Source organism: Aythya ferina (assembly GCF_964211825.1).
Source record: "Aythya ferina genome assembly, chromosome: 2".
Classification (NCBI taxonomy): domain Eukaryota; kingdom Metazoa; phylum Chordata; class Aves; order Anseriformes; family Anatidae; genus Aythya; species Aythya ferina.
Window position 1 is genome coordinate 106,044,162 of NC_140297.1, and position 16,664 is coordinate 106,060,825.

The 16,664-nt window shown below is 43.6% G+C and overlaps 1 protein-coding gene across 3 annotated transcripts; it reads right to left on the bottom strand.

Moving 5' to 3' along the window:
* Window positions 1-2,327: 2,327 nt before the first annotated feature.
* CIDEA (cell death inducing DFFA like effector a) lies at window positions 2,328-16,634 on the bottom strand. 3 transcript variants are annotated; one of them, XM_084511093.1, is made up of 5 exons: window positions 16,437-16,634; window positions 11,946-12,102; window positions 11,590-11,736; window positions 9,425-9,606; window positions 2,328-6,431 (listed from the first exon to the last, which is right to left on the bottom strand). In XM_084511093.1, exons 2-5 carry the CDS (start codon window positions 12,087-12,089, stop codon window positions 6,296-6,298), a joined length of 609 nt encoding a protein of 202 aa, XP_084367219.1. In that variant the 5' UTR covers window positions 12,090-12,102; window positions 16,437-16,634; the 3' UTR covers window positions 2,328-6,295. The 3 variants fall into 3 exon arrangements, with proteins under 3 accessions (XP_084367219.1, XP_084367218.1, XP_084367220.1); XM_084511092.1 differs by lacking the exon at window positions 16,437-16,634 and adding an exon at window positions 15,456-15,556; XM_084511094.1 differs by lacking the exon at window positions 16,437-16,634 and adding an exon at window positions 12,154-14,419 and having other exon boundaries at window positions 11,946-12,028.
* Between the last annotated feature and the right edge of the window lie 30 nt (window positions 16,635-16,664).

The window sequence follows — 16,664 nt, forward strand, 5'->3', positions numbered from 1 at the left end:
TTGCCTAGTTCATTAGTAAACCAATAGTCTTTCTTATACGTAAATAAGATTATTTATTTTCTTTCTTATTCTTTCTTGGTTTTTGACATGCAGGAAGAGCATCTGGAAACACTGCTTAATAAAGCGCAGCAGCAAACCAAGTCAAGTAGCCGTGTGAGGGAAGATGCTCTGTAATTACAAAGTGTTTTTAACATAAATGACTATGGACTTCGCAGCCTAACTGCAAAATGTGTCAGAAATAATTACACCTAACTGGACTTTAAAGGACTTCTTAGATGTCTGAGATTTCTCTACTTCTATAATAGACTGTGTATGTCATTACGCTAATGCTTTCTTAAATATAGTTGTTTTCTAAGGATCTAAACTTATTTATTTTTTAACTTGTAAACACGCAGGTTCACAACCAACCTGTGGTGCTGCTGATAGTTATATTACTTAAAAAAAAAAAGCCAATCTATGCATAACGTATGCTAATTATAAAACTTTTTAGGGAACTGATGATCAATCAACTTCTTATACTGGGACTGCATAGAATGCATTATCCTGAGCCCAGATTTTATTAAGACATTTTGTATTTCTAGTGGTACATTTCATTATCTTTTATAAAATAGCAGTACTACTTCAACGTTCTCTTTCAAATGGTTATTAATGCTTAATAATAAATATTCCTAACCCAGAATATGTTTGGAGTGGAGCCTAGCATGAACAATTCAGATTGATGGGTGACCTTTGATATACCTAAAAACAGTGCTTGAGATGGAGGCCAGTAAATATTTGGTATCATGACAACTGAAAATATTAATGCTGTACTGTGTATAGCTGGAATTTGTCTCTGCAAACACAGCTATGAAAAAAACAACAGAAAACACCGAAAGATTTGCTTCCAATGTTACTGGCCACCTACAGCACAGGCAACTTGTTTTTTTTTTTTGCTTATTCTTACTGCTACTGTTTTGTGCTTGTGGTGGGTTAACATCTGCTGGCTCTCACACACACACACACAGCTGATCTCCCTCCTCAATAGCACTTGGAGGAGAAAATAAGATGAAAAAGCTCCTGGGATGGAATAAATCCAGGGAGACAGGGAGATCGTTTACCAGTTACCATCGGGGGCAATGCGGACTTGACTTGGAGAAGATTAACTTTATTTCTTGCAAATTAAAAATAGGATAGTAAGAAACACAAACACACAAATACAAACAGCTTCCTCTCCCACAACAAAGCAGACATAAGTTGTCTCTGAGGATAAGGGGAGAGGACCATGAGGGATATTTCTCAGGTTGAAGAAACTGTCATTTTCTTAAAGAAATACTATTAATGGGATAAATACAGGTTGATTTAGGTTACATACCAGGAAGAAATTCTTCACTCAGAGGGTGGTGAGGCACTGGAACAGGTTGTCCAGAGAAGCTGTGGATGCCCCATCCCTGGAGGTGTTCAAGGCCAGGCTGGATGGGGCTTTGGGCAACCTGGTCTGGTGGGAGGTGTCCCTGCCCATGGCAGGGGGTTGGGCTGGGTGGTCTTTAAGGTCCCTTCCAACCCAAACCATTCTGTGATCTCCAAGGAGGAGACTCCATAAAATCTCTGGGCAACCTGTGCCAGTGCTCATTGACTGCTACAGCTTCCATCAGGGCACATCCACCTGCTGTGGCGTGGGCTCCTCCACGGGCTGCAGCATGGAGATCTCCTCCAGCGTGGTCCTCTGCAGGCTGCCAGGGGACAGCCTGCTCCACTATAGTTTTCTCCAGAGGCTGCAGGGGAAACCTCTGCTCTGGTGCCTGGAACACCTCCTCCCCCTCCATCTTCCGTGACCTTGGTGTCTGCAGGGCTGTTTCTCTCACAGCTGCTGCACAGTGTTTTTTATCCTTTCTTGATACGTGAGTTAATGGTGGATTAGACAAATTTAATTTACTTCAGTGAAACATTAATATCTTTATGCAATCAAAATGTGTGCTAGTGTAGCTGTAGGCAAATGACTGCAGAGAGTTTTCCACAAGGCATTTCCAGGATCCTTACTGTACTTCGTGAAAAGAGGCAGCTCCTGCCAGATATTTCCCAAGCCTTCTATCTCCTGTACGCTGTAGTCTTTTGCAACTTTGGTAGAAGATGGAGGAGGGCACTCCTTTTGAATAGAAAGAAGCAGTTTGCATGTTTTCTCCGAGGCCAGAAAGTGAGTCAGCAGTAGAGAGTTCAGAGCCACATAATAGTCTCCAGTTACTTCACTGCTGCAGTGCAGCATTTGGAAGCTTTCTGTGGCAGACCATGGCTCCATTAACACCCACGATTATTTCAGGAATAAGTTGTTCTGAAAATTAATAGACACGACATCCAAAGCCACCATTCAAATTTATTCACAGACATTGAAGTGTTCCTTAAAATTGGCACCGCGTATCAGAAAATATTGCCATTGCTTACAGTATCGTTCTCACTCATCTCAGTTTTCATAGCAAGTTGTAGCTACTGGGTTCAAAAGTTCTGAAAAGGTAAAATACCCTCTTTTCCCTCAGAAAAACAGCAGCCCTCGTGGTTTATAAATATCTTATGGCAAGGTAAGGTACAGAAAGCAGAGTGATATATGCTAAACTCTGCAAGGATAATTACTAGCATGTAACTAAAATGGATCGATAATTACATTAATACCTCCAGTAAAGCTTGAGGCATTGAGTTCAAAATATACTTTGTGCTTTGGTTTTAAATGTTTTTAATTAAAGAAGCTTACGCCTTTAGTTCAAGTGCTGTCTGTGGAAGAAGTACACTGAAATGAGTTAGCTATAGTGCTAGTCAGTTACACATAGCCCTCTGCAGTTATCTTCACAGTTCATATTCAGAATTATCAACATTTCCTACATTGTTAACGCCTACCTCTCTACTTACTGTGCTGAAAAAGCTTCCAGCCCAAAGTCCCGTTTTCCTTTCTTTAACCCCTTCCCTCCCTACAGAGAAGGGATTCAGGATGTTTCCTAGTGAATATTCCTAAGGGTCTAAAGAATTTAGACACTGCCTTATCCTCTCCCCTAGGCAGAAAATCTCGTAATCCTGTTTTTCCTGAAAGAATAGGAAGGTGCAAGAAAGCAGCAACTTCATGGGTTGATGAAAGGAAGGAAATGAAGTAAGCTACACACACACAAAAGCTAGCAGATTCTTCATTCTAGGCATGGAGAGAGCAACTTTGTTTTGCCTGCAGAACATGAACAGTGCCTGAGTCAACAAGATCCAGTACTTCAGTGAAAATTCCTTTTTTGGTAACTACAGAGCACGACTTGGTGCATTGTTAGCAAGTGATGCAAAGCAACAGGCAAAAAGGGACAGGGCAAGCAAGGAGGGAGTAAACACGTTTCACACCTTTGAAATTTCAGTGCTACCAGCCTGGACTGCAAGAGGAGCAAATGAAGATTAACTGAGCCTATAGTGTGAAAAAATAAAACTAAAAATTTGAAGTAGAAAAGCTGGTTTCATTTCTACATACCTGCAGTTAGGAGCCTGTGCTTTTAGATTTTGTCTCACTACATACTGCACGCCACTCACAGAGTTTTCTGAAAGCTAGATAATGCTGAAGTTCTCTGCTGTGTACCACATACTGCTGAAGTAAAAGCTACGCATCTTCAGAAGGCTGTAAAAAGCAAACTGGCTCCAGCTCAGAAAATCATGAACTCCTCTGGTTTGACCCAAAGCCAAAAGCTTCTCTGGAAAGAAGTCGGTATAGCAGCAAGTATCTTCCTAGCACTAAATCTGTAGCAAACCCCAGATTCAGAAGCAATGGAACAATTTCACATTCTCAAAAATTTCCAAAAGACTTCTCTTCAGCCTGAGAAAATATCAAAGCTGAGTTATTTTGTTCAGCTGTTTGCATTTTGAACTAGAGAGAGATGCTCTGAGATGGAGACTTTGCAGCTCACATGACCTTCAGCAGCTTGTTTTAAGTGAGGCTGCCAAAGAAGCAGCTGCTTAAAAACATTTCAAATTCATACTGAGTTAGCCTTTTAGACCGTGTTCAGTTCTACAGTAATACCACTGGGAACTACGGAGTGTGTTAGTTGACTGCCTCTGGCTGTAGAGGGGAGGCATTTGGTATCTGCACACTTCAGACTTGCAGATGCTTTTGTATTATGTGGAAGATGCAATTCACACTGATTAATGCAATATTGAACTATGCAAGTTCTGTTGTTTGCTTTTTCTTTACATTGGTGCTTCCACTACTAGCAACCTATATATTATTAGAAGCATTACATGTAGTTTACTTTCAATAAATGGTCTTGTTTTAGTGGAATAAATGGTTCTTAAAAGCTGAAAGAATTAATGACAAAATCCTTGCACTGAATCAGCTAAATGCAATTCCTCAGGGAGAACTGGGGTTAGAAAGACGCGGGCCATCAGTTATCATGGTATCACTTGGGGGGGGGGGTGGAGGGAGGTGGTGAGCAAGAACAATAAAGTCTAAAGTCTCCATTTTAACATAACCTTTTTCTCATTAAGTTTCTTCTTAGCTGTCTACTTATCTGTAATACCAGTAGTGAAAAGACAGACCCTAGAAAACTTGGGTCTGTCAGTTCCTTTAAGATTGATTTTAGGCTGCTTTTCACTACAGCGGTTATTTGAAAGGTGCAGCTCCAGCTGGCTAAGTCAGATCCACAAAGGGAAGGCAAAAATCCTTCAACTTCATGAAGTTGAAGTTTGCAGATAAACAAGAAAGCAATATTCCCATGTGTAGGTAACATTTGAAGGAAACAGGTGCAGCTGACAGATCAGAATGGATACCAGTAACCATGCTGCTTGGTCTTTTCAGCCCATCTGTTCCTCTTTTTGCACTTCAGGTTTTCCTCCACCTTATCAGCGTACTTGATGCACGTGGTTAAAGGATTCTTGTCTCAGCAGAAGCACAGTAAGGACCTTGGGGCCCACGTTGGTCTCTTTCCCTTTTGCTCCCACTACTTTCTTCCCCCATCCCACTTGTTCACCCTCTCATTGCCTGGGTGGCACCTGCTGTCAGGTCCGACATTTACCTGGGTCTGTCATCTCTTTAACAGCTTTCAGTTTTAAGCAAGAAAATAATTTATTAAAATTCAACATAAGAAAGCAAATGGAAATCTCAAAAGCCACACCTGTGAACAACAGAAGTCAGACTTTTCCCCACCAACAACAGGTTGAGTTTGAATTTTGACACAAGATGCCTACACCACTGCTTGTTCTCTGGTTTGTCTTACTGTTAAGGAGACCCTTACTGGAACCTGGTCATATTAGCTGTTCACAAAACTGTTAAAAACTTTCTGGACAATTCTATCTAAAAATTAAAAACTTTGCCCTTTAAATACAAGTTGTCTTGTGAGACTGTCAGATTGCAAATACCCAGTTTAGAGCATACACATGTTACACAGCAGTGTCCCGCTCCCCTCCCCTGAATGCAGGGACGTTAAAATCTAATGCCTCTTCCAGATTCACATCACATGCACTTTAAGTACAGCTTAGGATGTAATGTCATCTTGTAGCTGAAGAGAAAAAATTACAGAAGTGAAGGTCAACACCTGAAAGCAGCTTCAGGTTTCCCTTAAGCCATGTGCATAAAACTATGGCAAGGTATTTGATACTTTAAGCAGAGTGGGACATCAAACACATTAAAGAATTGATTGTTCTTCAACTGGTATGAGCTATACTCACCAGAACTTTCTGTGTATTTGAAGAAAAATATAAAGAGTTACATGATTTTTTAAAACTTGTTTTAAGGGAAGAAAGGCTAAGTTTTAAGCTTCTGTGTAGTAGTTGCACTTTCTCCACTTAAAATTCATGAGATTAGTCAGTCACTGAACCAGGATTCAGCTGTACTATGTGTTTCCATCATTAGAAGTAGTAAATAAGTACATTTTACCCTTTTGTACCTCAGTGCCAGCTGGGCACCAACACCAGCAGTGTTAAGGATTAAAACCAAAACCAACCACAGCCCTGTCTGCTCAGAAGGCAAGTGGACAGCCATGAAAAAAACAACCACGTTTTGATCAGTGCAAGAGAAGGATCCAGTGGTTACAAAGCATGCATATTTCTAAGTGTTCTTATTTCCTACTGAGTTGCTGGGGTAAAAACTTGCCCTCTCTTCCTTTGCCCAGTTCTCAGACATCAGGCACCCACCCTTTTGCTGTGCTAAGAGCCTATGAACACCAAACACTTACTTTATGACTACGGCCCAAACAGGAAAACTGTTAGTTCACCTCAGTGGACATCTCCCCACTATAACATCATTACAATCAAACTGGGGCAAGGGAATGTCTTTAGGCAAAAGGATCCAATATCAGGAGTGCAGCTGTGGTTATTGCTTGTGCTGTGTTCTTGCACAGGCGCCGTCTTCATCGTATTCATCCATCAGCTGCAACATGTATGTTCCAGTATAGAGCAGAAACTGTCCAGTTATTTGTGCCGCGTGGGACATCAGCTGAAGCACCTTCCTGGAAGAAAAGCCATTTGTTTAAAAAAAATGTCAACAACAGGGCAACGTAGCCCAAATCCCTGCCACCCCCAGCACCTTCAGGATGAATTAGGGAGGTATATTTAGGAATCCTCTCGTTCTTTTTCACTTCTGAGAGGATGGTCATTTCCATACCTTCCTTAGTGCGATTACTTCTGTCTGTGGCCATTGACTGACAGAAAACTGTTGGCATGTTGTAGACACGGGCAGAATCAGAAAAGACATTTAATGAATCATTCTGTAATCCCATTAGGCCACCTGGAAAGCCATCACTCAAACTATGAGAGCACCACTGGAGATGTAACATTGCCTGGGAGCCCCGCAGCATGACCTGATCTTGCTTCTCACCTTTAGGCAGGTCACCAAGAAGCCTGTGTGCACCTCCAAGGTGCAGATCGAACTTGATTAGCACTGAAGCTCAGCAATCACAGTACAGTGGATGCCCAACAGCAAAATAAGTGAAGCCAATCGAATTAACTGTCCAAGCTGCAAGCATTAGTAACTCTCAGTTCACAACTATTTTATTTTAATGTGCTAGTATTTATCAGAATTGAAATATATGGTGTGAGAATCTAGGCAGATCCATAAATCAAGATCCAGAGAGCATCAGAAGTCAATATAATACATACTGTGGATCACCACAGGACAAAGGAATAGAGATCATCACATTTGAGTGGTCATTTATTCAACCTATTTATAGCTTTCTTTTTCCTTCCAATCTCCAAGAAGCAACAAGGACATTAATGCTGAGAGAGATATTCAAGCTTTAATCGTGATATGTATGAGGGCCTATTTTCAAAGTTAAGGCACTGGGGAAGTGGCACGCGAGAACTGGAACCACTCCAAAACTGGAAGGGGATCAGTTTCTGAAGATGCAGAAACCATACCAGTGCTCCCCATCTCAAAAGAGGAAGACTTTTTGTATCCCTCTCCAAGTCAACTGTGAACCCTTGGTTGCTATTCACTTCTCCCTTCAGCTCTAGCAGAGAGCACAAAGTCCTCTTCTTACATTTTTTTTTTCCCCCACTTTGATGAAAGGTTTGTAGTCAAAATCCAGTGTTTCTAAAGACCTGAATATCCTGGTACTTAGAGCCTTTAAAAAAAAGGCTGTACCCTTATTCATGCTCCCCACACACATGCCATTTCAGCATGTCCTTTCCTCCGTGGGACAGCACAGGCAAAGGAGCTGCAGAGTCACAGCAAGCTGCACCTGGTACTGAGCTTTTGGGCAGCTGCAGTGTGTCACTTGCACACGACAGCAGTTGTCACTTAAGCCGCGGAGGAAGTTATTTGTTGAACTGGACATTTGATCCTTCAGCTGGGCCAGACAGGGAGAAACCCTTAACAGAAATGCACTAATGAGATCTGGCAGGCTCCGAGCCCCTCCCACCGATGAACAACTGCTGAATTTAAAGGTTTTTTTTTCCTCCCCTCACATTCCACAGGTGGGCTCGGGAAGAGGGCATCAGGGCTGGCAACTTGTGACTCATTAGCAGAGGCACTATGCTGAGAATCCAACACCGTGTGTCTCCAGTTTAAATAGCAAACTGAGGCAGATGTCTGCCCTATTCAAGAGTGTCCAAGGTTCTCTTCTCTCTCCCCTGCTCCTTGCTGGTGGCCATTTTTCCCAGCCTCCCACCAGCACTTCCCCTTCAACTCTTTGTAGTGTAGCAGCACTTCTAGAAGAGCTCCGCAGCTACTGCAGCTGCTTGCCAGCACTTCTTCTTTCTCACCAGCTGCACTGTGCTGGCAGGGAGGCAGAACCATCACTTCAAGTTCTCCTCAACAGTGCAAGTTCCAGTGCTGACACAGCCCCATAACAGATAGCCAGAAATCTGGAGTTTGCTCTGGCTCAAGAGGCTTAAACACAGGAACTGGAGGAGTGCAGCTGTCTGAAGGTGGACCTTTGCTTTGAAGGGACTCCAGTGAAACCAGTGCTACGGGTGGGTGTAGCATGTAGCTGGAACATCACTGCAGCCTGGCCAGAGAGATGAGCCTCATCTACAGCAGCTGTAGGCTGAAGGATTAAGCAAGGGACCACCAGAGCAGAATGGCAGAGGTCAGACAGGGAATAAGATTAGCATTACAATGCTTAATACCTGCATGCATGAGTCTAGGGGCTACTTGAAGACTTCAAACCAAAGACTACTTGCTGCCCAAGTGAAATAAACCCATTTACAGGCCATGCCATCTGTTCTGAACAGTGTAGGTCTGGTTCTCAAGTAACAAAACGCAGCAACTACACAAATTCTCAACCAGAATTTGACAGGTCAGGTAGAGAAATTCAGGGCTGTAGCTTAAACAGCTGTTAAAATCAGAGTATGTTATCTCAGAAAGTTTTCTTCCATCAGGGCAGGACACAGCTGGTTTTGACATGGCACTGACTTTCACAGTTGAAAGGACAGATTATTTCGAGGCAGTATTTCTCAACAGCCTGTTCTACCAAACTTGCAACCCACTACAGCTCGGTCCTGCGGAAGACAGCGGTCCTTGCTAAGCTCTCTTGCAGACTAAGGCAATCTTCTCCCCCTTCTTTTGTCTCCATGTACCTTTCAGAAGGTGAATCTGACAGCCACCATGAAGACCTCCATCATTAGATCTCCAATTCCTGTCTTATTTCACCTCATTGAAGTTCCCCTCCTAAGAGCCTTCCTCAGCACCCTGAATTCTTTAAACAAGTCCTGAGAGAATTCCTTCAGGTTTCTTTGAGATTGTACCCAGTCTCTTGATATGAGTAAAAGCTGATAGGGTTCTGTCCTGGGGGAAATTTAAGATTCAACCATGAAAACCTATGAGCCATAAGCTTAGAAAGCTTAAAGCTGTAAGTTTTTACAAGACTGCTATTAAAGGAAGATTCAGCATATCAGATATAAGAATTAATAAAATATTATATTTATATAAATGTCTTAGAACTTATAAGCAAACAGGTTTTCATTAACGTGTATGCCTGATCAGCAATGGAAGCATACTTACCGCAGTACATTTTTTGCTGCCATACACTTGATGTCATATGACACAGAGTAGATCTCATAGAAGGTTGCCTTCACATTTAAGCAGCCAATAAAATCCTTAGGGTTCAGCTTGTACAGATCGAATGTGATGTTAGCTACTCCCATTTTCTTCTTTTGCCTTGCAGGGACGACTCCATTTCTTGTCTAATTTAAAAAGAGGGAGATAGTTTAGATCCTAAGCCAGGGAACTAAAGCAAGACAACTGTTAATGGTGCAGTTCTTTAGAAGTAACTCACTTATTCTTAACCAATTCTAAATTAGAAATAAAAAGCACTGAGAGATAAGCCAGTCTGTAGCTTAGGCAATTTTGTTCAAGTCCTGATTAGGCTTCTGAAACCATTCCAAAAAGACAGCACAGCAAGTCCACGCAAACAGGACACCAAAATAACAAGACATTAGGTCATTTTGTTTAGGAGTGAACACAATAGTGATCAGCAATCTTGGAGATAGCTGTAAAGACTACGTGTTGTTCAGGTGAAGTAAAAACTTCACTTCCTGTGAAAGCCTGTGAAAAAAAGTCAAGTTCTCATTTCAAATCCTAGCTCACCTTTCTTTTCCTTCTTTCTACAAAGTAAATGGAAGAAGGAGCCACTACTGATTAGGCCTAGGTTTTAATACTGAGTTTAAGGTGGAAAAATAAGAGAAAGAAGAGTGTGGAAAGTCATCTTCTACATCTTAATAAAAGCTGCCCTTGCTCTCTTTCAGGAGTGGGTTATTTGCTTCGAGAAAAAGAAAAAAAAAAGAGAAATAGTAAGGAATACCCTTATTTAGGGAGACATCTAGTGGATACATGGGTTGCTCTGCTCAGCACATTCAGTTCAAGGATTGTAATGTGTAGCACCTGCTTTTTGCATGCTAAATGAAGCAACAAAGTTGTGTAAGGCTGGGGCTTTCTGTACTTGTCATCCCGGTGCTGAGACAGTGCCATGGTAAGTCAGACCAACTTAAACACTGCAGTGTATCACCAGCCAGCAATTTTATGCCTGTTTTACTCCAATAGCCTCTGAGCTCCCAGCTCCAGCAAGCAGAACCCTTAACAACAAGTTTTGAACACGTACATGCAGTCGGGTTTGCTTGGAAGCATGTCTCCATTAGCACACAAGACATTTGGACCAATCAAGACAATTTGTGCTACACTCCAGATGATTTGTGAAGCTTTGGCATTCTCCTGCTGCACTTAAACTTGTTCTGCTGCCATGCCAAACAGGACATGAGGCAGGGGAAGAAGGAGCAAGGTGCAGTCATACCCTGGCTGCAACTCCTTTTCTGCTTTTGGAGCTCATGGCCAGATGCAGCAGGTTAAGTCAGTGAGTTACCTTGGGGAAAAACACACAAGCTGCCCATGCTGCACTAAGAGACAAACAACGGGGCCACACGATTTAGCCACGCACCCACAGACAGGAACAGTGGGTCAGCTTGCAGCTACTAAGCTAACTCTGCACCTGGCAGAAGAAATTTTAATGCTAGCTTTCTAACAACAATCATTTCACTGGGAGAAACTTCAGAGTTGACTATCTTACTACTGCACTCCTCCACAAAACTAACTGGAAACTAAATTTACACTATTAAAGGCTAAAAGCTAGGCAATCTTAACATATCTCATAAAATATCTAGAAGCACGAAGACTAACATTAGGTTTTGATGACAACTTTTAGCTGTTTGCAAGATTAGTACAGGCGTTTTTCTCATCTTCACTATTAATGCATTTGCAAGGCAAAGCTTTTTTTATATGGCTTCATTTGGGCATTCTACCCCCTCTAAAACTAAACGAAGTTTGTGCTTTTAGCTTAAGGAAATTAAAGTTCTCATTCCCTGTATGTTATACAACAGCTCAAGAACTCAGTTATTCCTGAGGTGCTCCAAAAGTGGGATTTTTCCCCATAATTCTGTTCAGTGGTAGCATTTCAGTTCAGTTCTTGGTAGATCTTTGTCAACCGTCCTATGTCCCAGCAGGAGACAAAAAAATGAACTCGTTAAGCCTTCCTGGATGATAAACAAGGAGTTGATACTTTCCCTTCCACAGGGCAAGTCTTCTTCCTCATCTCCCCTCTTCCCAAGAATTTAAGTAGCCACAGACCTTTTTCCATCCACTTCTACTCAAGTCTGAGGGAGGCAGTGAACACTTACTTGTGTCCATTTCTGTCCCTTTTGTAGGACCACGAAGTGTGTGTTATCATCCAGGGACTGAAAGAACTCTTCTGTGTCCACAACCGTGCCATCTTCTTCCAAAACCAGAGTAACTACTCCAGTGGTTATAAGGAAGGCTTCTAAAGTCTGCAAAAAAAAAAAAAAACAGCAGATTGGAGAATTCAGAAAGGAGGCTCTCACTGTCATATTTTTCCCCCTGTCATTTAATATTTAGACTTGCATTCTCCTGAACTTCCCCACTAACGATATTTGGAAGAACAACAGTCTGTGGGTTGCCTGCCTGCAATACTGCACTTCAGTGCAAGTTTCAGCCAGAGCAGGAATGTTTGCTGTACCTTGCTGATGAGCTCTTGCAGGCTGCTCGCAACAATTCCTTTCCGGCTGCTCCTGGAGGCATTTGACACACGGAAAGGTCGCCCTGCAGGCATGAGAGGAGGGAACAGGGTCTGTTTTGTTACTGCTCCCACAGATGCTCCCATGGATACCAAAGATCTAAGACAAATAAAAATTCAGTGTAGTTATAAAAATAGTCACGTCAAGTACCACAAGGAGGAGGAGGGCCGTTGAGTTCGGTACACAAGGACATAGTACAAGTAATTCACAGGTCTCGTTAGACTTGCGGAGCTTGCTTTCAAAATTAAACACTACATAGCCCTACAGTTGGTGTCTCTGAACTTTCCCTTGCTGGTGACATTTGAAAACACTTCTCAAATGAAAACCATTTCGAGCAGATGTGGGCCAAGTTGCTGCTGGGCTCAGCTGACATCAAGGTCACAGTGAGGTCGACAGGTTTTAACACTACAGTGAATGAGGAAGGCAGCAGCTTGTGCTGCAGTCACCCATACAAATCACTCCCTTTTCCTACAAGATAAACACTCGGTCAGATGGTACACACGACTACTTTCAACTATTTATTTATGATAAGAGTTAGCTTTAGGGAGACTGAACACACTATCCATATGCAAAACACCTAGTTTCAGAATGCAAGTGGAGCTTTCTGACAGTTATGCTTGACTTGCAAATGGCAGAGATGCTTATAAATAACATTTACAGTCTGTAAAACTTCATTCAGCTTAGAAAATGACAAAATAAGACTTGTTTGTGCCCTAATGTATCAAAGGAAGCTGAATGAAATGAAATTAAGGTCCAAGTACATGAGCGGATAGCATTGGAGCAGGCTACCAGAGGCTAGGAGTTCAAACACTTTTTTGGAACAGCATGGAGCTGGGACAGGGGAGGGTCAGGCTGGGGGTTAGGGAAAGGGTCTGCACCCAGAGGGTGGTCAGGCACTGGGACAGGCTCCCCAGGGACATGGGCACAGCACTGAGCCTGCTGGAGTTGAAGAAGTGTTTGGACAACACTCTCAGACACACGGTCTGATTTTTGGGTGGTCCTGTGCGGAGCCAAGAGTTGAACTCAGTTGTCCTTGTGGGTCCCTTCCAGCTTGGCATATTCCGTGATTCTTCTAGAAAGAGGCTTTGAGTTTTCCTGGACAATCACATCTTCAACAGTGACTGTTTATGTTCTCAAATTATATCACTTCAATACCCCTAGGTGATATTCCCCTAAATACCACCAGTGATAGCTTTTTACTGCCAAATTGTATTGATTAATTTAATACCCAGACAACTTGCCAAAAATCACTACCTGGAAGAGAATAAATTTTTCCAGATCTCGTACCTGGTCTTTAAGCATATTTTTGAGATGCACAAGAAGTCATTTTTGTAACTAGCTAGCTAATTACAGTAATTAACTCCTTTCCTGCTCTCATTCCAAACCACTATTCTACAGGGCTTTGGGATACTACTTTTCCTCTATACGCTGAAGAGCTTCTCTTCCTCAAAAACTCATCAGCATTATTGAAACATATATATATATATATATATATATTTTTTTTTTTAAAAGGAGTGAGGTGTTCAAGTGTTAGTTCTAGCTGAACCTAATAGCATCTCTGTAGTGCTGTCTCAACACTAGGTCTCTGGCTTTCAACACTTTGCAAGTATGTTCATGTGGCATAACGAAGCAGGTGCGGGTGAGCATTCAGCAAGGTTTTTAGGAGACGGTCATTGTTTCAAATGAAAAAGCTAAGCATTTTCCTCCTGGAGAAGGATCACGACCAGGGAGGAGGGCAAGATGACAAAATAGCAGAGGAAGATGCTATAACTTCCCCTCCATAGACGGAAAGTGTGCTAGGACAGGGTGTGTGTGCGTTAATCTCTGCACTGACTAAGCAGTGCCCCAATCACCCTGCCAGTCTGCAGGCAGCTCCCACTCTGAATCACTCCAGTCTCTTCCTCAGGTATGAAGCCCGTGCATTTATCTCCGTGCTGGTGACCCGACTTGGCTGGGCACCTGACTGTTAGCACGTGCAGCATTTAGGACACAAGAGAGAACACCTCCAGAACTAGCACAGCCCATTCCCCCCTCACATGTTTGAAAACTACACATAGAATAGTTCCTTGAGTGGTATGTATCACCATACTGCCAAGACGTCTTTTGTGATGACAGAAGATACCAGTCCTGTTCTTTGCTATTACCTAAGAGCAAGTGTTCATCTTGGGCATTAGCAGAACCAACTCTATAAGCCATTTTTTGTAGCTCTAAGAAAATTTTCTTCAGAGCTCAACAACCACGATCTCATACCATTGCCTAATTCTATCAGAGGAAAGAAGTCAGAAACAAAAAGATTAATAAACCAGGACTTTCATCAGTTCAACCATACTGCCACTTCACAGCAGTCCAAGTCTTGGGTAGTTATTTAACATCGATGCCATTCCACGTATGTTTCCATAAGACCAGTCAGTATCTTTCAAGTAAGTCTGCCCATGAAGAAGTGAGTCTAGAGCATGGTGAGGTTTCAGATAATATTAAGTACTAGGTAACAAAAGCCAGTAAAAAAAAAAAAAAAAAAAAAAAGCCAGAAAACCAAGTGAACCCTTCCGTTTCTGGGTCAATTGCCCAAAGCCCGTTTTGCTTGTTTCCCCTCACATATATGTAAACCAGAGACTCAAACGGGCTTGTTTAGGGCTTGTAGAAAGAAATATCACTTATTTTTTTTGCAGGGAATTCCCCTGCTAGATTGGAGTTACTGAAAATAATTGCTTACTAAAAGGTGATGGGAATAAGTCAGGGAATAAGTGGTACAGAGCAAAGGGATGGTGCTGAAGTGCAGGTCTTTGCTCTTCCCTACAGAAGAAGGGATCCTATGTCAGTGGAAAATATAAGACCTCAGAAAAGCATTTATAACTGAGGAAGAAATTATCTTCAACATCACCCAGCTTGCCCTGTATAACGCCAAGCACCCAGAGACCTACAGACGCTGTCCCAAGCATTTGGTGCAGTGTCAGGGCTGGGGGCCAGCTGAGCTCTTTGTTTCGGAGGAGAAACCAGGGATTAACAACCTGCCCCGAGCCCTGTAGGCTGACTTCACCCTTTATCTTTGTTTGCGACGTGCCCTGTATGTTTGTCTAAGAACGTGGTGCAATGGTCCCCAGCCTCAGGAAAGCCAACATTGCACAACACAAGCGGCTTCAGAATATGGCACGGCTGGATTTTTAGGGTAGAGTTCACAGACGAGCGACAGCAGCAATAACAAAGCCAAAAATAAGTCAGAAATCAGCCGGGACACTGCGTGTCCCACCTGGCTTCCCGGTTAAAACAGCCTGAGAAGACCCCACAGCCCTGAGGCGCAGAAGGGGAGCGGCGCCCGCCCAGCACACCCCAAACGCCACCACCGACCCCGGGGCGAGCGGGGAGGGCACCGAGCTCCCCCGCCAAGCAAACCTTCACTTTTCAGGCTTCTTTACAAGTAAATTAAAAGGAAACGGAGCCGTGGGGGCACTCACCGCACCGCCGAGCCCACGTATGCCCTTGCCGCCTCCATCTCCCGGCCCTCCCCGGCCGCCAGGCAGCGCCGGCCGCCGCCGCCCTTAATGGGGAGCGGGGCCGCTCCGCCTCCACGGCCGGCCTGCCCCCGGGCCGGCCCTCAGCCCGCCCCCGGCCAAGGGGAGGCATGGCCCTGGGGTGGGCTGCCTTGGAGGAGCCTTGTCCTTGTCCCATCCTTGTCCATGCCACCCCCGGACCCCCTTCTTCCCCCGCCCCGAGACCCCCTTGGCTCCAAGCTCCCCCCTGGCACGACGGGTGGTGGCGGGGTTGTGCTGACAGGTGCCAGGCGAAGCACCTCAGAGGGAAGATTTATCGTTGTTATTATTATTATTCACGATGAGTTTTTTTTTTTTTTTTTTTTTCTTGTTGTTTACCCAGGGAAGGAAGGAGAAAGATTGCTTGTTCCGTGTGTATCTGAGTTACAGCTAATATAGCAACAGCAGGAGCCAATCCCATTTGAAGCCTCTAAGCATTAAATCAACAGATTAAAGTGCTTCAGCTTCTGATTTTAGAGCCTGGGAATAAGCTTACAACTTGGATTAATGTATGTAGTAGCTTCACTGGAGGTATTTAGCCTTCCTAGGGCATGGGCAGCAGTGATTTCTGTTTATGGGGCAGGTAAACATGTCATTTTTTCCTTTTCATGCCTGCCCACAAGCACAAGTACAGTATGTTTCAGCTCTGACACAACACGATCATTTTGACACCTCTAAAACCACGACCACAGAGAAACCAAGGCAGATCCTGGCTGCTCCGTGCCCCACTGACCTAGGGCCAGCCGGTGAGCAGGGAGCTCTGTGCCACTGCCCGATGGCAGGAGGCTGGATCCGGAAGGTTCCATGGGGACACCTCGGTGACAGAGCCTGGACCTCGCCCAGGGTCACCCCATGGATGGGACTGTTTTTCTGGTCCATCTTGTTTAGCACAAAGGAGCCACCCACCTGATTTCTTTGCTTTCCAGGCTTCATCAGCACTCAGCCAAACCCTGCATAAACGTCCTCAAGCCTCAGCTCTGGGGCCCTTATCGGCTGTAAAAGAAAACAAACCTTTTAATCTGGGACAAATTGTGTTGTGTCCCCCCACCTGACAGAGTAAGCAATCCCACTTCCCCACAGCAAAGCTCAGACCTGCAGGCTTCCCTGGATGAACCTGAGCTCAGGCTCTTATCT